Here is a 26,149-nt window from a genome sequence, read left to right as displayed (position 1 = left end):
TAGATAGCCATCGGAACTCTGGAACTAAACAATGTAACTCCATCGAGCACATCAAGTGCACTTGATGTCAATGGGAAATTGGTTGGCAAATCTGAAAATGCTTGATCATTGTCATTGTGACAAATTATAACATATATATTTTTTAACATATAAAATATAACACATAACGTTGTTTTAGAAACAAATTCTTATCTGATATCATTCTAGCTGTGTCCGCGACTGCGTCCGCGTGGCGTGTTTATTTGAATTGACCTTGACAAAATAAAGAAAAAAAAATAGTCTCACCCAAAATCTCTAAAGAAAAAAGTTTATTTGCTTCAAAGGATCTGTTTTACTTTATATTATGTATATGTTTGTGTGGAGAAATATAAATATATTATTATTATTACAGTTCTAGCTTCAAAAACAACGTATTTATTTTTACAAAGTTTGAATGTAATTTTTAAGCATCAGCCTAAAAAATAAATTTTAAGCTTTGGAGGTATCGTCATTTTTAAAACCAGAAGGTTTTAAAAACGAGGACCTCCATTCAATATTTTGTCTCCTCTTTAAACCCTTACAACCCTTTTTTCGCATTAAAAAGTAGCCTATGTCCTTATTATCCTTATATTATTGTCCTCCAGGGTCTAGGCTAAATGTTTTTCTGCAAAATCTTTATAATATTAGTAATGTAAAGTTTATTGCGGTGTTATTTGCGGATAGTGTTACACAAGGATTTCGTAACAAAATTGTATAGTAAAACACTTCTTCGACTTCGCCCGTTCATATATCTATCAATTATAACTACTGAAGGATCTATAGAACTATCGATTAAAAATTTGAGATAGTATTAAAATAAAACAATAAACAACTTTTTTAATAACGTATTTGTTAAGAAAACATATTAGTTTATTCTTTGTTTCATAAATTATTATAATAAAATATAATATATCATAACTATCCAATTCCATCTTTTATTTTACTCATATCGTTGAACACTTAACTACCCACACTTCACATAATTTAATCAAACATTAACCTTCTACTCTACTTCGAACAAGCAAACACGACCTTATTCAGTCCGAAATCTCCCAGGACTATTTCCGTACTCGATGGCCCGTTTTTGTTGAATGTCAGTCATCGTAGAGCCTTGCTCAACACTCAACAGTCTTTAAACTGTAACGGTGAAAGGCAGCTTGCGGTGGGGGCACACTGGCTCTTGCCAGTCTGCCGCGGACGTTCAACACCACACGACACCCAAGCTTTGACCACCAGAGTCAACGGCCGATGGCAAACTTTTACTTTCGCGCACTTTTTTGAATATCCATGTGTAGTGGGTGATGTGATGAATCTAAACGAGTGATTACATGTGCTAGTTGAGGACAATTACAATATGTTACTGTGTATTTCACTTATTGTTTGGATGGCTGCTCAAGCGCCGGCTACGGCTCAAGGTGAGTGGAACAATGGTTGTGCGAAAAATCGATTTGTAAGTGAGCGAATGTTAATCGAGAATGCTCAACGGACAGTTTCAACCTCGAATGTGGTATTTGTATCGCTTGTACTATTTGGAGCAATCGAATTGACATTTCTATTGTAACTTATAGTGTGCAACCGCCCTAAATTTTATCATTTACAATCAGATTGAAAAAAGTTATGACAGCATTACAGCTTATTGAATTGGTACAGAAAATCTTCGTCGTAACCTGATTAGTCAATCTCTCTGTAATCCGCAATAAATGTTAATATTTACGTGTATATTCCGAATACATGTTATTACTTATTCAGCAGGTTTAAACATATAGGAAAATAAAACACCGCTATACCTACTTAGTCATTTATTAAAATTCGAAAAGGATGTGTGACTCTGAGTCACCTTTGAAATTACAATGTAGGTATTTTATTTGGTATTCATTCATATTATTATTGCCACATTGTGTTTGTGCATAAAATGTCGCATACAAAAATGATAATATTTAAATTTAAATGTAAGTCAAATATAAAAATTATTTTTTTTATTTAAATCATAGATGCTATTAAATTAAATATATATCAAACCGTTGATATTATATACATCAGTATCAAATTATATTACCACATAACTTGAAACCAAGTATAGCCTAGAAAACTCCGATATATTAGTATCCTATATAACAATTAAATCCATGCTTTTGCGCATGGATTTAATATGTTCTGGGGTAAAAGTTATAAAAATTTATATTTTTCTATCACCAATCACAAAATAGCAATCATAACAATTATATTACGATATAATTGTTATGATTGCTACTATAAAAGTAATAAACATCCATATTCACAAATTATCGCGTTTATAATATTATTGAAAATACTACATGTATATTATAACTTAATTTACGTTTTATATCTACAACATAAAAGGTTAACCATATGACAAGTACATAGTAGCTACATATAAAATTTGCCTCATCTGAAAGTTTATTAATTAACATAAAGTCGTTAATAACAATTTCTTACGACTCTTTCACTTTTGAAAGCTTACTTATCAGACTTGCAAAATGAATATGATCAATAAGTTATCTAACTTATTCGATATCCGATAGGTAAGTTATAAATTTTATATTTATACGCAGACAATACTTATTTAATATTTTATGGTGATATTTTTATATATTTTTTAATTTCATTTAATTAAGAACATGTTATTTTATATGTACACGCCACTTCAGGTACGGATGAACTTATATAACATTTTATTTGTGAATCAATAGAAATAAATCAGGCAAAAAATTTTAAACGAAGCTTAAACAACAACACAACAATCAGTGAATACCGCACTTAATTTAGTTATGCCGTTTCTGATGTTAAAGCGAACAAATGCATGGTTTAAAAATCATTGTATTCAGTCCTCATACAATGGTCATATTCATAATGATAGTTTTTTATCATTACCATATATCTAACAGAAAATGATCGATAATATTTTTATTTTTCGTAATTGTAACATTTATTAATTTTTAACTAGTACATTTTGTAGGATTGAATTTCTCAAAAAAAAAATGTACGTTCAATGTATTAATGAATAAATAAATTACATATATAACTAAATTGATGTATTCATTACGACCTAATTAAATATTTAAACGTTCACTCTTTACCCCATTCGCATAAATTTATAGATGTATGTGTATAACATATCGTATTAAATATATTGACAATGACAATTATAAAAAGATCTCATAATTATAAAATTTTAATATGTAACGTACGTAGTTATAAACTTTTTGTACGTGCTAGCATATAAATAAACCTAAAATTTATAATTCGAACATATTCCGAAATTAAAGGCTGGCTGGCAGGTTGAGCATGACCTGAATTAATAATAGGATGCATTTGTAACCATTCATTACTATTTTATACGATGAAACTGAGGTTAAATATCTATATAATAAAATACATGTTTAAATAACCTTAGCTAACGAGCCTATTGCAAAATTACAACGAAAAACTGGAAATAAGTGCGTTAAAAACACCTTTTGATACCTACTCTAATTAGCTAACTTCATTGTCTGCTAATGACTGCGATACTAGTTACTGATGCGGTTAAATAAAATACATAACTTGTCAAGCGTAAACCACCAGGATTTCTACGTCGTTATAGTAAATTTTAACAGCATTAGGTACCAACCATTTCCAGTATTACCAAAAAACTTTGTGTTAAATTTATGATATATCATAGTAGGAAAATATTTAAAGAATAATACTTACGTATTTTTAAAGTTTCGTATTTATTATATACCTATTATTTTACAGTTAACTGTTTTTACACCATTTACCCACTATTACAATGTTTAAATCTCGAATTTGTTATCGCAACGATAATTATATTTTTAATTATGAATAATGTAATGTCAAGAAATAGTTTATCACATTCGTAAATCCTCGAAATGTACTTGATTGGTCAAATACTAAATTGATTTTGAGTGATAAAGTAAAAAAAATATTATTAGTTAATTATTTACATGTAATTTTTAAAAATATGTAATAATACGCTTATTAGGTATATAAGAGACAAAATGTAAAATTTGATAATGATTATAAGCAAATACCTTTTTAAAAATTTCTTAACGATATATGAAGTAGATATAACAATTTTAGTGGTAGATATATTTGTATATATTTTACTTGGAATCACTTATTAACTACCATAATTCATGTTATTTAATATTATAAATACTAAACTGTACATCCAAATGGTTATTTTAGCCTACTAATGTGAAATTTAACGTTAAAATGTATTTTATTATAAATCGGACACAGATTATGTTTTATTAAAAAAGCGGATGAAATAAAAAGATATTAATAGTTGTTAACTAACCAATAATTATTATTAAATATTTCGAAAATAGACACTATAACGTTTCAGAAATTCGATAATAAACGCTTTTAATAATAACTTTGCATTGAAAATAAAAGAAGTAGCTAGGGTGAATAGTGTTTATAGTGAAACTGTGGTGTCTTACATACAGTGAAAAGAGGGAACGCCGCAGGAACCGGTTACTTATTTAGATCTTATGTCAGTGGAACAAGGCTCATACTAGGTTATGTAGTTGATTTTGAGCACGATTAATCGAGATTAATCGATGCGCTCAACTTTTTATCAAATGAGAGTGAATTTCGATTTAGTCATTGTTATATTGGATGTTTGATAATCTCTTATTGTATTTATACAATAGCATAGACTAAATGAGTAACAAACCATCGAAAGTGAACTCCTAAATGTTTTGATAACGGCCGACATGTTTATGATTTATCGAATAATTGATAATTAATATTTATAGTAAAAGCAGCTTGATAATCATTTTAAATAAATCCGTCAACAACAACTTATTGTCCAATCAATTGGAATTTAAAATATATACATTATTGTATATTTTGTGGACTATTTATCTACTTGGATGGATTAAACAGAATAACTAATGAATAGAATAGTGAACTGAAAAATAGATAGTGACGGGTAATAAACAGTTTAATTCAGTAATTTATGTATATCATCTCCAGACGACAGCAAAATAACGTCAAGACAGAACACTAGGTACCATTGAGGAATTAATTATTATTTTTATCCGGATAATAAAAGGTAAAGTTTTTATCTAGTAAATGTTGTATAAATCTGTGATGATGTGGTGTAGAAATAAATTAGTGAAGAAAAATTTAAAAAAATATTAAGAAAATGTAAACCTAATCAAAGTTATACTCTTTATTTATAATTAGTATGACAAATAGCAGACGGCCACTTGACGGTAAATGTTAACTGTAACCTGTATACATGTACAAGGATATACGAGGAGACAAATAATAGTAACCTTAAAAAAATTTGAGTTTTGGCTTTCGTTTCGTAACTTTTTATAAAATAAGATTTCGTCATTACAAAGCCATAGGTCACTTAGAGAAAGTTACTACATTATAATAGAGAAACACGTAGTTGGCCAACTGTGGACATTCTTAGAAGATAATCGATTTTCATCAAAATGCTAATGTCTTTTTTAGTATCGATTCTAAAATAATATCTACCAAATAAGATTAGTGATTGGGAAGCCATCTTATGCAAGAGTATGCAATTTAATGGCCGCTTGCAATCTGCTATAAGCTTTTATTGCCGTAACCGAAATTTATAAGCATTAAATGGATAAAGTTGTAAGTGTTATTTCATTGTATTTTTTCTTACACCATTCAAAATACAATAAGTACCTAATAAATATACATATATTCAGGGAATATTTATTTGTATAATACTATCAAACTCATCAGACGTCGTTCTCTTCCAATAGTGTAATATATCTTACCTGTGGTGTAAAAGTACAGTTACCAAATGTACCAAATAAATGTCCCGCTCGTACAAATTCATTTCGGAATAGTCGCGAACCTGATGGCCTTTTTATTTTTTATTGTACGTTGCACGTTGTACATCAATTCTTTTTTTATGTTCCTATAGCGTCGTGCTCAGGACGACCGTTGCTAGGACGTTTGTTTTTAGTTAGGTTCCGCTTTCAACAAAAAAATGCCGCAACTTTTACTGAATATATTTCAAAATTCTACTTTGCCTACACAAAATCTGACAACGTTATTTAGGAGTGTAATATGTACAATACATATATTATACTCTTTATATATGTATGCACCTATTATTATTATACTATAATTATTAGATAAAATGTTAGTACAAATATTATCTGACTATATTCAATAATAAATACGTTGTTTGTGGAATAAATTATTCATACTATCCCGGGTTATGTAAATAATTTTAAATGTCTACCTACTGTCGCTTTAATTATGCAAATGCTCCGCCACTAACTTCCACTCGTAATACTTTATCCATTTATGTAATTATTTTCGTAAATAAATTATAAAGCATTCCGAATTAAATAAAGTAACAAAGTTGAAGCAGACTAAATCACTTTATATTAAAAACATTATTATACCTTTGTAAAAACTCGTCTGCGTGGGTACCTCAGTCTCACCTATTTCATCTGCCAGCCAACTTGTTTTGTAAGCTATGTTCGGTTGCAGAATTAAATGTGCCAGCGAAATTACAGGATAAGAGGTATGACATCGTATACCTCCGAAATGCAATGTATGAGTGGTGTCATGAGCTACACATGGTACGCATGATGATGGTAGTTCTGTTCATGAACGTGGTGACGTTTACCATTTACTCTCAGGTGAGCAATCAGTTTATTTGTCATTCTAATTGAATTATTAAATTATCTTTTTAATAAATAATATTGTGAATTATTTTTTACCTAAAGACTGTTATTAATACGGATTTAAAAACACCAAAATAACACCCCAAACGAACCAGGGCAGACCGTACTGGCGAACATTGGCCAGACGGGCTAACCCCAAATAAATGGGACTAAGGCCAAACAAAAGAAGATTTTTTTCAACATTCACAGAAAATATTATATATTCTTAGTTATTACACATGATGAGAATCTAAACTAAACAAAACACGTGACTATATAGACTGAAACAGGTTGCGTCATTTCAGACGGCACATAATGCATATCACGGATATATGCATATGTTCAGTGCTACGCTACGATATAATAATTTGAGGTAACTCCGCCGAGAACTGTTGGAACTATTTTCAAAGTTAATAAAATATATACGAGCTCTATATAATTTAGGTTTATGCCACCAATGTATCAAAAACTAAAAATTATACCTTTGCAGTGTTTATGGATACTTTTATTTTTACGTGAAACAGAATTTATATGCTGTATGAAGAATTGCCCAAAAGTAACTTAACATTATTTAAAAAAATGTAATTTACATTTATAGAATATCCATATATTTGATAGAATTGACGGGACATATTATTAAACATAAATTGATGAAAAGATTTTCGTGCACCGTTTCGACTCTTAATAATTTTGAATTCTAAATACTATAATTAAATATAAAAATAACTGTTTCGACTTTATTACGATTATTTAAATTATAAATAAAATAACGAAATAATGAGAATGATAATTGTAATGAAGATGATAGTAATAATTGTGAAAATATTATAATGATAAATTTTACATTTTCGTATATCGAATAGGTAGGTACCTACTAGAGTATACCGGAATTAATTATTTTTAATATAATTAAGAGAAGTTGAAAGGCATATTACAGCGCTGCCTGTTGATATCACTGTGCATTACTTATATGAATACATATTGGTATATAACTGTCTATAGTTCAAATAAATAACTTACTTATAGAGTTAAAGTGCATTGATACACAAGTGCATGACTTTAATATACGAAATTGATCCGTTGCAAAATGTTTATGCTTATTACAACATTAGTCGTACCTACCGACCATAATGATATTTTGAAAGGTCACGGAAGATGTAAAACTGTATACTGACCGTATTTGTACAGAGAATTTTAGCGCAATCTATTATAAAATTTTTAGTATCTTCTTCAGTAATTATACCTTAATTCAATTTTAATCCACTTTGAATTATATTTTACAATACAGTTTATAAAGAGAAGTAGACATGACAGACAGTGATTGTTTTTAATATTCTATTATAAATTTAAAACTTACTAACTTTAAGTCTTAGTATTTAGCTATTACATATTGATTACAAATATTTAAAATAAGTAGGATAATAGTTATTACGTCTTCAGAAAATGAAAAATTTTTTTATCTGTTTTTCTAATACAAGAATATATATATAAAGATATAATGAAGCTGCGAGTACATGATACATTTCTGATTAGCCAGTACAGCATATAACAAATCATAATATTAGAAATGTATCTATAGGGCTAGAGGCTAATAAATCGTGTTAAATCACAAATGAACGATCCGATGGCGGCATATGAGAGAAAGTTTGCTTACAGATTAAGGTTGTGAGATGTGATTTATAAACACTTTATAATTACGTACCGGTTTCAACGTTGCCACTCACATAATTGCTAATATGTATTTAATAAAATGTATTAAAGCACCCAAACTTAAATATTTTTTATACAGTACATTTCGATGTACTATATAAAAAATACTTAAGTTTGGAATATCATTAGTAGTGACATTAATGCAAGTATTCTGCAGAGTACACTTTCTTTCTGCCATATAGTTACCTGTTACATCCCTAATTAGTGATCACTATAAATAATCAATCTACCTTAAATATAGAAATATTGAATGTTCTCTTCAATTATGATCATATTGACATGTTCACACAATGAACTATTTGCTGAAACGTTCGACGGCCCACATGCTGACGTCACCTGTCCAACCGGTTTCGAACACACTGACACTTTGCCTTTTCCATATAAATGACAACATTTTTAATAATTAAAATCGTAGTTAAATATAAAACGAAATAAGAATAAATTCATAATTTGTGGGCCTTTCCGAATAATAATGTCAAATTCCAAATTATGCTTAATCTATCTTTACAATTTTGATTATTTTAATGGTTTGTCAAAATCAAACCATTAGAATAATCGCAATTATTCGAAGTAGATGTAGAACTTCAAACATTAAATATTAAATATAGTTAGGTCCAACCGAATAAGAAATCCAGACAAACCAAATTGAATTAAGTTCGTAGTAGAAAACGTCAAAACTTTCTGGCGAAACTTCGGATTTGTCATTTGGTAGCAACTGAAACAGATCACTGTCTAACCCACTTATTTAAATTAACAATTACATCGCTAAAGGTAGGCTTTAAAAGGTATAAAAAATGTAACATGCACTTGAAATTTCGGAAAATATCACAAACCTTTTCGTTGCTAATCGAGTTACAGTAGTCACGAACACTCGTGAGGTAATTTTTTTATTAATAATGTTAAGAGAGACCCAATTCTTATAGTCGTGAATTGGCTAAAAATCTCAATTCAATTTTTTATTCAATTGTAGTTTACGTGACCGTACAAAATTCAAAGAATGGGAAGTCTCATAGCCTACTAACAAGAGTAAAGTAAAAAAAGTAGGTACAAAGTGATTGTTATGATTGCCATAAAATTTAGAATACGACCGAGTGAATAACATTTTAAAAAGTTAAAATTAATTTCATATGTAAACTTAAAAGACATGGTGGTATTATATATATATATATAAGTCTTAAATCGAGAAGATATCCCACTTGCAACCGTAGTCTTTATTGTTCGCAGTGCTAGCGCTACAATTTATTCAATCGCATCTTTTATACTGTATACAATATCGTAACATATGTATATTATATACTGTAGAAATAAAAAAAGAAGAGAATTCAAAACTGAAGAAGAGTGCAAATGAACAAATCCTATCCATTTTATTTTTATTTTACTTCAATTTAAACTATTAGGTAATTATGATTCACGATTGTAGAGTTATAGATTTACGACGTCTTCTCTATACACATAATGTTGGTATAATATTTGTATCAGTGAGAACAAATACAATGGGGCGTTGTAATCGACATGTATAGTAAACTGTATTCTCCAATTTCAAAAGTAAGTACCGCAACAGATTGCTTTAAGTTCCGCAATGGTCCAAAATGTGTGAATGATATCCAGCAAATATATATAACGATATAACTACCACAGTAAATCTTTAACAGAGAAATATTGCATAATAACTAATCCTATCTCTGGAAATGTAAGTTGTTGTTGTACTTTATATTCGCACTATAAGCAGTCTGTAAGCTTTCTAGACCATACAACCATTGCTTTATGAAAATATGATATTTCTCGTATGACGTTTTATTGATGGATGAATACGCAATATTGGTATATGCTCCTATTCAATTTTAGTGGGTATAATCATCGTATTAACAAAATAGTAGGAATATTAAAATACAGGTATTTGTTATAGGTGTTTTCATCACCAGAGAGTGAATAAGAATTGAAAAATGCAATAATTTTGGTGTAAGTTAGATTAGAACTGACGACTTTGGGATTTAAGATATCAAACAATTAAGCCATGATTTGTAATAAGCTTATAATTATAAAAACAGACAGTACATGATGACATTATAATTATCTGTATTATGTGGTCATGTGGATTTGAATCAGGTTACAAAATGACTCTGTAGGCGGCCCTCGTGTTTTGTGAACTGGCCACGACTCCACGAGCAATGACGATATACTTGTAGATCTTTATCTGCGGCCGGTATTGTGCCCAACAAGGTACTATAATGAGGCCTTTTGCAAACGCGCTCGACCCTATGAAAAGCGGTGGACGTTTTCTTGTTACAACACACTTAAAATGTCTGCATTTATGAATCGTTACTAACGTGAATGTTTATATCAGCTAATATACTCACAGGAAATGAACATGTATCAGCTTGTATTTGTCTATTTACTACATATATACATACGTTTTCAAGAGATAGGACACGTATTTTATTACTAGGAAAGTAAACTCTGGAATCACTGCAATTGCGACTGAGCCTTTTACTTATTTAAAGGTAAGTTTCCAGAATACATAATTAGACCTAAAATACATATAATTATCATGGTTCTATATATAAAAGTCACAAAGTTACCAACGAGTTATTGCGTTAGTATTTTATAATGAAATTGGCTACTACTACGCATAGTCTTGTTCATGTGTGAAAATTAATCTAATCATTTGAAATTTCACGAATTATTTCACAACGATGACTCTTTTGAGATTATTTAGCCCTGTATTCTATATTTATCGAAGGTGCCTTTTATTCTAAATGGACCTTCTTCAACCTTCTTTCAGACATTACATAATTTCTAATGAATGTAGTAAATCTCTATTACACAACTCTCAGGTGATTTTGAATATAAATTTTATTTACAAATAATAATGGCTAACTTTCTTGTCCGTTCTCGCATGTAAAAGTTTTTTGTTATAGTAAAATAAAAATAAATACTATGTATACTAAAAAAAATCTGTTTTTTTATTAATTTAGTCATTAATCAGTTTACAACTGTTTTCGATTACGGCATAAATAGCAAATAGCATATTTCTTTTATTTTAGATAGTAAATATTATGGCATTTTGCCAATATAAACTAATAGACAGATCACAAGCAATCTTATCTATCCTGAATCTATAATACCTATAAGTGAATTTAAACTATATCTATTTATACTAGCAAGCTTATTTCTCCGTTAATCATTTTCCAATAGATAATGCACAGCGATTTTAGTTACTCTATCTAGTTTAGCCTCTTTTGTAAATAACATCATTCTATAGTAATAATATTTTAAATATTTATGAGTACTTTTGTTGAACTACTTTATTTACATACTTTAAACATTGTATTACAATATTTTAGATGTTTTTATACAATACATGTATTTTGTTATAACAATTTCTTACATACACAAAATGGTAAACATGCATATGGCCATTTGATGGTAAACAGTTAACATAGCCCATGGACAGGACTGAAACACTAAAGCTGCCACTTAAGAAACGTTATGAAACCTTTCTTGACATTGGTAGTACACAGATGGTAGAAAAATTTCTGGCAATAGGGTCTAGTACTTTTACTGCAACAGTGTAACACATAAATCGACCACTATTGCAGTAGACTAAATAACCCCACACTACCTACCTACCTACTTCGTGAAAAAAGTAAAAGCATTATATTGTCATGAATAAAAAACTGAGCGGCCTGAGAGAAACTCTATGTGTTTCTCACATAGATAATGTGTAAGTTATTTACTTAGAACACATAGAGTTTCCCTCTGGACTCTATGTAACGCGTCTAAAAAGGATAGTGAAGGTAGATTCCCAGCGCCAAGCCCCGCTCACAATGAGGCGAAGCCTTAAAATGGTCGTTAGTTTGCTACCAGTCGACCTTCGACCACTCACCAGGGTCGCGCGGACTGCCAGCCATTTACAAATGTGTAATATCAAGCGCCTATAATTATGTTAGTTTAATTACCAATATAGTTATATACCTCATAATTGATAATATTCCATAATGAACATTTTATTTGACTTCTATAAAACTGAAGGCCAAACTCAAATTGAAAATGGGATCGAAGGAGTAAACACTTTTGGATAGAGAATGTAAAATTTATAATCGTTATCTGTTTCATTTTTGCGGACATAATATGTAACAAATAGAGGATAAAGTTTACAATCTAATAACCATTTAATAATTGCTAGGAAAAGACTTCGATATCTGTTCAATCACTACTATATCGCATACAGAAGTAAATTTAAAAACCGATCCAAAACGAGCGCAGGTTTAGTATTAACAGAATCAGTCAACTAAAACTTAATTGTCTTGTATTGTTCGTGTAAGTCTATAACAGGATAACAAGTTAGACAAATATTGCCTACCATTCATTCATCGGTTATATAGTAACTACTATATAATAATTCAAACTGAAACAGCCTCTGTATTTTGCTGGTATTGTAGATGGCGGTATAATGATGGTATGAGATGCAATAAAAAATCTATCGAAGTGTACAATTGAAGTTAGTGGAACAGTTCGTCTGATCAATGTCAAGAGTTTATAAAGCTACACTTAAAGTATGCACCTAACCTTATATTATGACTATAATGACCACAGTAGGTACAGTACTGTTGCGCTCGAATGTATTGATTCTTTATAAATTAAGTTAATACGATGGAATAGCGCTCATAAATAGAAACTAGAGTATTTGGTAGTTGTTTTTTTTTCTGTACTATTTACACACAAGATTTGTGTACAATTCACATAGAGCCTTATTATTATATTGTATATAATATATTGTAATAATATTGTCTCTAATATATTCATTTAAACTAAGCAAACTTTGTATTGTGGGTACTAGACAACTGCTAGAAAATATCCAATAAATAAAGACAATCATCAAATATAAAATTTGAAATAGTATATATTTTTGTATATATATATATATATATGTATACTAACTAGTATGAAAAACCTTACAAAACATTCGGCAGTTAAATAAAACCAGTGGTGGCCCCGGGGTCGAGCGAAAGGCGGCCGTCCAACGTGAGTGCCAGGAAAAAATCTGAACACAAATTGGCAGTGTCCAACCGCACTTTCGGTTTCAAATAGGTAGTTTTTGCGCAAATTCAGAGTTTCGAGTTTCTAGTAGATTGGCTGAAACCGAATATGCTTATTAGTAGCCAATATTTACTTAATCGCCATTGCCGTATTAATATTACCATTGAAATGTTGACTATAATTAACAGTCTATTACAATAATGAGTATCATAATGGACTGATATTAAGTGCTTTATTATTTGTAATCAGATTTAAAGCCATAAAAATATGACAAGTTATTTTTAGCATATTATTTTTTAAGCATACACTACTTACAGTAATCACAGAGTAGTTACCGACAAAACTTTCCAAAACTAAAGACATAGTTTTTGGTCTTAGGTCCAAAGTACAACAATTGCCGACATGTTTCGTAATAATATATAATCTTCATTTATCAAATAATTTAATACCTGAATAAAACCTTAAATTTGATTTCACTAAACAGGTATGTAAATAGAAGTATTTTAAAGATATGCCTGTAAAAAAATCCTCTCGATTTAAGCAGAACAGAAATAGAATTTGTAATTGGATATCGATTTCCGATGTAGTTTCGGTCAGGCACTAGAAATTGCGAGCGAAAAATAAATAGAGTTCAGTATTTACTTATCTAATTGAGGTATTTCTAAGATTCACGGTGACACAGGTGTATACTTTTACTTTGTGATGTAGGAGTACTTAGAATTAAGTAAACACAGGACATAATATTGATATTTGTTTAAGTTTACTTGCATTATTTACCTGTAGGTAGTAGGTACCTACTGGTAGGTCAATATTGGTGCTCAACAATATGAAATTATTATTAGATTGTAACTTTGACAAATATAGAAGGTATATGTTTATTACCTATATGTTTATTCCCAAGGAGAAAACCTTGTCGATTGAAAGTAATCAACAAATTCTGTCCAAAATTACGGAGTAGGTATATTGAATTAAAGACAAATAAAAAAATTTAGTAGAAAATTTTTCTTCTAGTAATATCGCTAGAAAATATAATTATAAATCAGAATGTTTGCTAGACCCATCTTATTGATCCAACCGATTGATTGAATAATAGAGTCGTGTGTAGATACTGTTAGCTGTTCTTAATTGAATAATGTTTGTTGATGAATATTATTATTTTGTATAAACAACTTAATATAATAAAATCACGGTAAACAATAAAACTTCATCAGATGACTTAAAAATATAATGATTTCAGTCTCGTCTGACTAACAGTCGGTAATTGATGCTGGATAACGGTTATATGACCGTTTACCATTTTGCGTTATTAACACCTGCGCAGTTCACTACGCGAAAAGATATTTATAACTGTGATTTCTGTTTTTTGTTTATGAATGCGTATGATCCGAAATGTTTGATTTCTATTTGCATTTTTTTGGTAATTGGAATGGTAAACGATCTTCTGGCTCGCCTGATGGTGTGAGTGCCGACTGTCGCATGTATTTATACGATATATGAATATCATAACAACACTACGGAGATTACATCGCATGTGACGGTTCCCGCATGCATGCGATGTCTGAGGACAAAGGTGGGCTTTTGTATTCATCTATAATATTACTAACACATATCTCCTCCTTCAAACCGAAGTACAGTAGACAGAGCATCTTAGTAGCGGAAACTAGATGAGACAAAGGTTCTTCTGCAAATAATTCGTAACAAGGTCTACCTCGATAATTTTATATTAGTATTAAACGAATAAAATACTGCAAGGAAACAGATTCTCCTATAAATTCTAATTTGAGTGCATTATATGGTTTGCTACATCTATGCAAACAGACGAGATCCTCCGTGATTCATGAATACACAGCGTGCAAGCAGCAGTAGGTAACTAATTTATGCGCCTGCATGGTTTGTGCAGTGAAGTATAGAGCTTCAGGGTAGCTACTAATGTTTCTCGCTTGAAACCTCTTTAAGGGGATTGGTTTACATAAGAATGCTATTTTTATATAAAATACACTACAGTTTTTATATTTACTTATTTTATATTGTTCCTTTACATTGCTGTTATTAAATATTTAAGGAATGAATACGAACTCATTTTACAGTGTGATAATAGTCAAGATGGACTAAAAACAAAGCAGAGATAATTAGCATTGTCTCTATATTTAAGTCCATGTTGATTTAATAACGATTGAGAAATTATAAGAAAAATATTTAAAATTCACAGTGCACAAGAAAACATAGAGATCGTCACTTGCTATCTGTGAAGAAAATTACATTTGAGCTTGTGTACTATCTTTAGAAACTTTTGCATTAATAATATTAGAAGATAACATAATGATCTCGTAGATTAACAGGCAAATCGTTTAGAACAAAATCTCATATGTTGGATCATCACTCCAGTTAAGTACCTACACACACTTATGTGATTCATGCTATGACACAAGTGTCTGCAAGATTATTTGGTGACACAGTTTTCTTTTCACTTCCTGATGTAAATATATTATGTACTTATAGTTAAAATACGAAAATAAATTATACCATTTATATGACATGTATATATTCTATCATACTTTTACAATCTGACTCTTTAAGTGATTGATGAGCCATATTTTGAGTAAGCTTCTTCCGTCTTTCATACTTAGCAATAATAAAGATCCAATATTCCTACTTCCAAATAATCCGAAACGTCGGGCCTATTATACTAAAATCCAATTAAATATGTAAGATATTTAAATGTATTAGGCTTTCTTGATTTCAAATAAAATCCTAGAACTGCCAGTACTCCTAACTGGAGACACAAACGCATTTATTATTTAAAAAAGTAATCTCTACTAACTCCGAAACCTTCTTACTTGTGTAATCTGCTAATTAAAATTAACTTTTGTAATAATTACAAGTGCCAGGAGTTAAGACGTGGAACAGACAGCGGCTAATTCAGAAGAAGTTTTGATTCCATTATCTTGAAAACTTGTAACAGAATCCAAAATCATGTGCCTAGATCTTCACGATAAGTTTCTAATAGAACAGATGAATAAGTATTAGGATTGTGTTCATTAATATGTACATATTATATGATATTATAACTCTTCGGAGTAAGTTTTTGTTCCTGCGGCTTTTTATTTTTACATCATCGTTAATCATTAACTTATTCTTCGATGATTAACTTTCACCAGTAAAACTATGAGAAATGGTGTGGTTACCTTCTACCATTATTATTATTACCATATATTCAAATCTTAATCGATAAAACATACAAAATTGTTTAATATTTTTTAAATGTTATATAATAGCAGTTTATGATTTTATCGACAATTTCTAAGTAAATAAAAATAGACATCTAAATTGTTTGCCACGCAAGTCATTATTTATTGTAAATTAAGAGAAATTCAACAAATATAATAAATGTTCAAACATATAACTCATAAATGTTCTCTACCATAAACTGGTTTAGATTTTATAATAATATCGGCAGTATAAAAAGCCCTTTCTAAAATTTCTTTCCGTTACCTTTTACGGTTTCGTATTTAGTTACTTTTTAGTATAAGATGTCCAGAAGTTAATGCGAACATTTATTTAGTAGACTTGGATAGAATAACAGTGAGTCCCATGAAATGTTGTCATAACAGAAATAAATGTCACTTACATCACTTCTTTTCGCACTGAAATATTATAGGGGTTCAGGTTGATCTGGTACCGATATATCTAAATGTTCCACATTTGGATAAAATAACTACTATTGCTATTATTAGAAATTTTGGTACAATACTGTGTGTATATAATTTGGCAGTTAGTCGTTTTCGTGTGTCAATGTTCTCAAAGCCTGCAATTTGTTTGGGTATAAATAAATACCAGCCTACAGTCTGTTACGCTCATCTTCCGCCAACGCGATGCGAATTCCTAAATGTAATGCTTGTTGTTGAAACTTAATACGTACAATGTTAAGTTCAATTTAGCATAACAAAACATACGTTCAACTTGAACTTGAGTTGAACACATACTTGTTGTATTAATTGATTAATACGTTTCGCTTTTGTTGTAACACTTTACGTCATAGAACTCATTCTTATCAGGCAATCACTTTTAGTATATAAAACTTATTGTAATCTTACCATCTATATAGCATTGTCTTAGATATCCGGTGTAGATATGGGTTATTATACAGCTGCTTTTCGCACCAGTCTTTAAACTGAAATTTTGTAATCTATATATAATACATGGATATCTACATCCCATATTGACGTCTTTAATATAAGCACACTAGAATTAATTGCACAACTTTGTTTATAATAATTGGGAAGAACATTGTGTTAAACACTTATAAAAAAATAACATCAAATGAAAACACCGTATCGATGGATATTTTTCTAAAATACTTATATAATAGTGAATGAAATAATTTATAGTAATAATTATTAACTTGATAACTACATGCCAATTATAAAGTTCAGAAGCGACACCTTGGATATCGTAAATAATTAAATTTAAGAGTTAGATTGGCACAGCTATTTATTGTTCTATCAAATATTACAGATTATTCCAGTAATTCTCAGAAGTCCCATTTCTGCTATAGTTATACAAGTACCTACTACTACCTATAAATATAATAATAATATATACATTACAATGGGTGCTAATTAGTATGATTTATTTATAAAACATTTACAACTTTTTCCTCATACTCTGAATCGAAAAAGTGTAAGAACATTGTTTTAGACATGAATACAATACCTAAATCATAGTTTACTCCGTCATGTCTAAGAATATTGCAAACAAGTACTATAACTGGTTTCACATGATAATTGACACAACGTCCGTGACATTTTCTTAATAACTCGTCAAATTTTATACGCAACAGTCAGTACAATTTAAAATGTGCATCCGAATTAATAGTCTAATAAATTGAACTTTTGTACAATTTGTTTTCGTTCAACAGATGCACATAATGCATCTTTCTCTGACGGCCTCGGTGGTCTTGTGGTTTAGCACACCGCCTTACTTCTGAAGGTCACGGGTTTGATTCCTCGTACGGTACAAACATTTGTATTCATGATTATGAATGTGTTTATAATAAAATATCTATGTAATTATATCAGTTGTATTATAACACATGCAAAAATTATTCCGTGATATAATTTATTTTAACATTAAAGACGAACATTAGCATTAATTTACTAATGATGTACTAATGTGTCCATACTAGGTACTACATATTCTGGTATCCCAACTTAGTATAGACTTTTGTAATAGCACTAGTAATGACTCTTATTCAGCCTAAAGACTGAATGCTAAAAAGCAAGTGTGAGGTAAATTTACGTAATGTTAGTAAGAAAGTACAAAAGACGTATTGGTAGAAGTAATATTTTATAGACAAACTGGATTTAGTTGGTGTAACCTATTTAAATTTTCCTTCTTTTCTCATGCACTGGTGCCTGTAATGTAGTCTGCGTATTCTGTAGTCCGTAGTCTGTAGTCTACTTTATTCGTTATCTGCAATTCAGTGAATTTTATTGCACATCCTGTCAACTCCTGTTCGCAATAGTTCGTTGATAAAGTTTCAGTGAATCTCCTTAATGTTCATTGTTTACACTGAACGGATACTGTTGTATTCATACATAGTAAATTATATTCCGTTACAAGTTAATAATATAGATTTAATATTGATATATTTTTAGCATTTAGCTAAATCCAATAAAGGAAAATATGTAGTTCTGTCGTACCTGGTATTTTGCTATTAAACTATTCTAACTTTATTGGTATTCTATTAATTTATATACACGTTTCAGGAAATATAGAGCACATATATACAGAAGTGTCGAAAAATGTAAACACGTAAATATGTCTTTTGTTATATTAGTTATCAAATACTAGCGGGCCCAGCGTACTTCGCGGGCTAATTGCAATTTCAAACAATTCAGGAATGAATTGAAATATATACAGCAATTTTCATGTCGATACGATCGAGCCGTTTAAAAGGAATTATGTGACCAATAATGTAATAATGTATTTATTAATAATGATGATATAGAGTCTTAATTCAACCAAACAAACTATAGCTATATTATTCTGTTCTTTATATATATCTAGGTACATGTTATTTACACTATTTAGCCCTATACAAGGCCCGCGTAGGTGGTGGTCTTGTTTGGAGGGTGCTAAAATAATTCCTGCAAACTGAGTCATCACAATACGGATAGCATCCTTTAAAACGTGTTCCTACAATATCACACTCCACTTTCAGCACTGACCTAGTTTCTAGGTTCTCAGTTGTTTTTATGAGGTCATGCAACAATTTTTTAAGGTTTTAATTGTCACAATTATTTGCTTGTTAATTGCAGAAACATATGAACTACAGTGTTAGACTGAAGCTATAATTAGAGCAACAAGTCCAAGATAAAGTGTTGTCTAAATATTGTGACTAATGACCCAAAAACCTTAGTATCTATGTCACATGGGTATGTGTGTGTATTTTTGTAATAGTCCAATCGTTTTGAACGCTCATAGATTCGGTTATTCACTCTCAGCAAATAGTTGTAATTTTGTTGAGACCGGGTTAACTGGATAATTAGTTTAGACACTCTAATTCAACATTTATCTATTGAATTAGAATGTCTAAACTGATCATGCATTACAAATATGGAATATAACATTTCCAACAACACTGATCTGATTTTTTTGATAATAAACAAATCTTTTGCGCCTTTGGATTAATCAAGAATGATTAAAATTGAATTAAAAATTTAATAAGATATTTTATAATCTAAATACTATATGAGAACTTGAAATGAATATATACCCACTGTATATACATAGGTAATACCTAAAGTCGAAGAAAGAACCTTTGACATTTTAAGATCGATTGAAAATAATTTTTTAATACTTGAAACAAAACTTTGTATTCGTTTTTACTAAAAAAGCCTGTAGTTTACGAACATATGAAGTTTCGTATACTTATAGTTTCTATAGAGAAGGAGCATATGCATAAAACACATTTAATCAATAAAATCAAAACATTACACACACTACCATGTATTAGAATGTAAAAATATATAACATAGCACAGATTACAAATAGAAAAACAATCAGTACTTAAAAAGTATCTAACTCGTTCCATTCTATGAAAATTGTACTACAAGCTATTGAGTGTTTAGTTGTTTAGTTCGTTTTATTTGTCACAATGGTAACTATAAAAGGACTTACAAACATGCTCACTAAAACTGCCAATGCGTGACTGTCAGATTTTGAAAGCCTCGGCTAGGCCTCGAGACATCAGAGGCAATCTATCATAGATCATAATGTACGTGACAGAGATAATGTTCAACGATTATTATATTCTTTATATGTGCAAATATAGGGCTGTCTCTAAAATGATACTCTCGCAATATTTTTTAACATAATTTTTAAAATACAATATCAATATATCATACCTAGACGACACCAGATCATTTTTTTATTGTACACAATTAATTGAAAGCTTTTCTTGTGCGCTTTTCACAGAACATTGATAGGTAATATTATTCCAAACTGTGCGGCAGAATAAGAAAAATGAATACTTTAGGGTAATTGATAAAAATACTCCCAATAAACTCGTAATTATTTAATTGAAATGAGCGTACAATCGACACGGGTGTAACCTAATACAGAATAATCGCGACTGGCTATGACCGAGCGGCAGCGGACGCTGCACGGTGCAGCAAAGCGATGCGTTACAAAACTTGTTAGACAACTCTCAGGTAAGTACATCACAGAAAGTCCGGCCAACCGCATACTACGGGTTTCGCTCGAGTATGCTCATGAATTAAATTAATGTTGTACTATAATGATTGTATGTGTATATAAGTATAGTGTATGTATATAATAAGAGTATAAATGTATATATATTTATATTATTATAGTTATATATGTAAATATATTTTAATAAAATATAAAATGTATTAATCTGTAAATATGAACTTTAAGTCACCTACAGCACTCCCCCCCAGAGGCCGTGTCTACGGACGATAGAAATCTGGAAACCTGACACGTCTCCCTGATTTAGTTGTACGTGTAAAATTTGGAGCTGTGTTATGAGATTGGGTGGGTTCTGTAGGAGATATGTTCTGTGGAGGAGTTATATCAGACAGTATAAAGGCCGGTTTAAGACGGTCGATGGATACTGTCACGTTATTACCTCGGACACGAATTTTATAAAATTTTGGGTTACGCTCAAGAACTTCATATGGACCACTATAAGCAAACTGGAGTGCACCGCGTAACGACTCTTCCCTGAGGAATACGTGGCTACATGTGGCAAGGTCCTTGAAAATGAATGTTTTGAGTGTAGAATGGTGCTGAGTAGGAACTGGACGAATAGAATCTGCGAACGATTTAATTCGAGCTGAGAAATCGGTGATGTCAGTTGTGTAGTTGCTGACTTGGTCACCAAAGAATTCGCCCGGTAGTCTGAGTGGTTCACCATACACCAGTTCTGCTGATGAAGACTTAAGGTCTTCTTTAAACGAACTTCTTATGCCCAGGAGTACTAATGGTAACGATTCAGTCCAGTTTGGATCAGCGTGGCAGGTTATTGCGGCTTTCAGTTGTCGATGAAAACGCTCAACCAAACCGTTACACTGGGGATGATAAGCAGTTGTCCTACGATGCTTAAAACCAATGGACCTGGCCAACTGTTGGAACAGCGCCGACTCAAATTGCCTACCTTGGTCTGTAACGATATCGGTAGGGCAACCGAATCGGGCTATCCAATTGGATATAAATGCTTTGGCCACTGTTTCTGCGGTCATGTCAGGTAAAGGAACAGCTTCCGGCCATCGCGTGAAGCGATCGACGGCTGTCAAACAGTACCTGTAAATACCGGAAAGAGGTAGGGGTCCGACTAGGTCTATATGGACGTATTTAAATCTAGCAGAAGGCAAGTCGTGTGTACCTAAAGGAGATGAAACGTGCCGGGTTACCTTCGTGCGCTGGCAGGCTAAACATGCCTTAGCCCATTCACGGCATTCTTTCCGCATGGTGGGCCAGACGTAACGTTGAGCAATAAGTTTGGCTGTAGCATTTGCACCTGGATGACTCAGCGAATGCATACAGTCAAAGATTTGCCTACGGAGGTTTCTGGGGACGAATGGCCTGGGTGTCGGTGTACTGATATCACAATACAGTTCGGCACGACTCCCAGGTATATTCATTTTGCTAAGACGAAGGGATGATTCGCCCTGGAGACATTCCGCGAGTTCAGTATCTGTTGTCTGTTCCTGAGCTAGTAATTCAAAATCGACTGGTTTTTGCAATTCACCAACACGGGACAGAGTATCTGCAACGACGTTATCTTTCCCTGAGATATGTTGGATATCGCTGGTGAATTGCGAAATAAAGTCGAGATGCCTATACTGACGGGGTGTGCAGTTACTTTTCCGCTGATGGAATGCATAACAGAGTGGTTTATGGTCAGTATAAACAGTGAAGTGTGTAGCCTCTAACATATAGCGAAAGTACTTAATGCTCTCATAAACAGCAAGGAGCTCCCGGTCATACGGAGAGTATTTTCTTTGTGACGGGCTTAATTTGCGGGAGAAGAATGCTAGAGGTTGCCAATGTCCGTTCTTTAGCTGTTGTAAAACACCACCTATTGCAGTGTCAGATGCATCAGTGACTAGTCCTAACTTAGCCTGAGAGTCAGGATGTGCTAACAGCGTTGCCGTGCAGAGACTATTTTTGCAATCTGTGAATGCTTGTAATGAATCTCCCTTCAAGGCAATGGGGTGCGAAGCTTTGATGGACCCTGTAAGAAGAGCGTTAAGAGGAGCTTGAATTTTGGCGGCATTAGGTATGAAGCGTCTGTAATAATTGATCATACCCAAAAACCGCCTGAGTTCTCTCACCGTCTTAGGCGTGGGGAAGTCAGAGATCGCCTGTACCTTACCTTCCAGGGGCCTGGTACCTGTTTCAGATATACTGTAACCTAGAAATGTTACTTCTTTAGCACCAAAAATGCATTTAGAAGTATTTATTAGCACTCCGTAGTCTCTCATTCGGGCTAGAATTTGGTGTAGGTGTTTTTCATGTTCTTCTTCTGTTCTAGAAAATATCAAGAAGTCATCTAGAAAAGGATAACAAAATTCTAGGTCACGGGTCATCTCATCAACAAATCTCTGGAAAGTTTGGCCTGCATTTCGCAACCCAAATGTCATGAAAGGAAATTCATACAGTCCGAAAGGCGTAGTAATAGCGGTTTTTGATATATCCTCTTCAGCCACCGGGATCTGATTATAGGCTTTTACCAGATCTATGGTTGAGAAGTACCTACACCCTGATAAGTTATGGGAAAAGTCGTGAATGTGGCGGATGGGATATTTATCAGGGACAGTTCTGGCGTTGAGCAACCTATAATCGCCGCAAGGACGCCATCCGTTGTCTTTTTTAGATACAAGGTGTAAAGGAGAGGCCCATGGACTGTCAGATGGACGTGCAGTACCATTACCTAACATTATCTTAAATTCCTGCTTGGCAATTTTAAGTTTGTCAGGGGCGAGTCGGCGAGGTTGGCACGAAACTGGGGGACCTGGTGTGGTACGGATGTGGTGTTTAGTGTGGTGTTTAACGAAACCCGGGGTACCAGCTGGGCGTGTAATTTCTGGGTATTGAGCTAATATAGATAGATACTTACAGAAACTACCGTTCGTCATACCAGTCAATATTTTAACACTAGACACTAAACTGTTACGTTTTGCAACATTAGCTACTGTGCTGGTGTTAGTTATGCTATCGAGAAGTCTACGGTTCCCAATATCGACAATGAGTTTATAATGATTTAAAAAATCAACTCCGATTATAGCCTTTGTAACATTGGCAACAATAAATCGCCAAGGAAAATCGCGGCGTAACCCTAAATTCAAATTTAGCTGAATGTAACCGTAGGTATCGATAACAGAACCATTAGCAGCACTAAGTTTGTATTCCGTTATAACACGACGTTCACGAATCACTGATATTGGATAAACACAAACGTCACTTCCAGTATCCACCAAAAATTCCATATTGGATCCGTGATCGGTGATGAACAGACGGCCGACGGAGCTCTGGCAATCATTCGCGGCCATCACTGACTGCCTAGGTCGTTTCCCGTTTTGAAGTCGCATGGCTTGATACATTTCTTCGCCTGCGTACCGAATTGTTTGTGGTACCAACAGATTGGAAACTTTCTGTAACTGGAATTTGATCTGCGTGATGTCGATCGGTGTCGTTGATCACCTTGACGTCTATCCTTCGGTCGGGGCGTATGGTTAATTTGAGCACTAAGGGCACTAACTTGTCTCGTCAGTGCGGCTACCTGCTTGGTTAACTCCTCGATTGGTGAAGGTGCAGGCGCTGTAGCTGCTGCCACCTGGTGTGAAACTGGTGCTATGTCGTGAATACGGTCGGCGAGCTCAGCCAAGGCGTCCAAGGATAGGGTAGGCTGCGACGCGATGATCGGTTGCATTCCCGCAGGTAGTCTGCTAGACCAAATCGTCCTGACAAAATCTTCAGGAACCTGGGGTCCAGCCAGATGTTGCAAGTGCCGAAGGAACTGCGATGGTTTACGGTTTCCAAGTTCTTCGTGCATCAACAGCTGCTTCACCTTATTCTCGCGTGAAACCGACAGTCGTTTTATCAGCTCCGCTTTCAGACGCTGGTAGTCTGGAGGTCCGACGAGTATGTCTTCTACCTCCGACGCGTATTGCCTGTCCAGATTACCAAGAATGTGGAAGAATTTGGTCGCGTCTTCAGTTATACCGCATGCTAAAAATTGACATTCCACCTGCGCAAACCAAATTGCTGGTTTTTCGGCCCAGAATGGCGGTATTCTCACTTGGGGCGGATAAAATTTACTCGTCTTTAAACTATGTCGACGTTTTGTATTAATATTTTGTTTCTGGGATTCTCCCGAATCACTGCCACTGCTCATTTTAATGTCTTGTGTTCTCGGGGTCACCACTTTAGGGTAATTGATAAAAATACTCCCAATAAACTCGTAATTATTTAATTGAAATGAGCGTACAATCGACACGGGTGTAACCTAATACAGAATAATCGCGACTGGCTATGACCGAGCGGCAGCGGACGCTGCACGGTGCAGCAAAGCGATGCGTTACAAAACTTGTTAGACAACTCTCAGGTAAGTACATCACAGAAAGTCCGGCCAACCGCATACTACGGGTTTCGCTCGAGTATGCTCATGAATTAAATTAATGTTGTACTATAATGATTGTATGTGTATATAAGTATAGTGTATGTATATAATAAGAGTATAAATGTATATATATTTATATTATTATAGTTATATATGTAAATATATTTTAATAAAATATAAAATGTATTAATCTGTAAATATGAACTTTAAGTCACCTACAATGAATATAGAATAAAACCTACAATAGGGTTTGAAGTGCTTGTAAACAATTCTATTGAAACGAAGATTATTTCTCTTTATATTGATATTTCTTTGTCCATTTCAAAAATATATACATGCGTACACAGGTAAGAAACCAGAGCTTTACTATGGATTTCATCTAAAATATTTGTGAACAATATTTTTTTTAATGGAAATACGTGTCTTCCCATTTAATTCATTGTTATTTTAGTATCATAGAAATGTTAGAACGTAATGTAAGTAATAAATAATATGTTTAATATAAATTAATAAATATAATGTTATTTTTATGTTCTATTTGTTA

The 26,149-nt window shown here is 32.3% G+C and overlaps 1 protein-coding gene across 2 annotated transcripts in view; it reads left to right on the top strand.

Annotated features, from left to right (window-relative positions):
• The first annotated feature begins 952 nt into the window (after window positions 1–952).
• LOC131849118 (sushi, von Willebrand factor type A, EGF and pentraxin domain-containing protein 1) overlaps window positions 953–26,149 on the top strand; it is a 79,132-nt gene continuing 53,935 nt past the window's right edge. For both annotated transcript variants that reach the window (XM_059199111.1, XM_059199110.1), the window contains exon 1: window positions 953–1,433. In XM_059199111.1, the coding sequence (XP_059055094.1) occupies window positions 1,373–1,433 (61 nt within the window). In that variant the 5' untranslated portion in view covers window positions 953–1,372. The remainder of the gene's footprint in view (window positions 1,434–26,149) is intronic.

The sequence above is a fragment of the Achroia grisella genome, unplaced genomic scaffold, assembly GCF_030625045.1.
Source record: "Achroia grisella isolate CSIRO2021 unplaced genomic scaffold, CSIRO_AGI_Agris_v1 utg640, whole genome shotgun sequence".
Classification (NCBI taxonomy): domain Eukaryota; kingdom Metazoa; phylum Arthropoda; class Insecta; order Lepidoptera; family Pyralidae; genus Achroia; species Achroia grisella.
The sequence above is the reverse complement of the archived record's forward strand: the minus strand, read 5'-3'. Positions and strand labels throughout refer to the sequence as shown.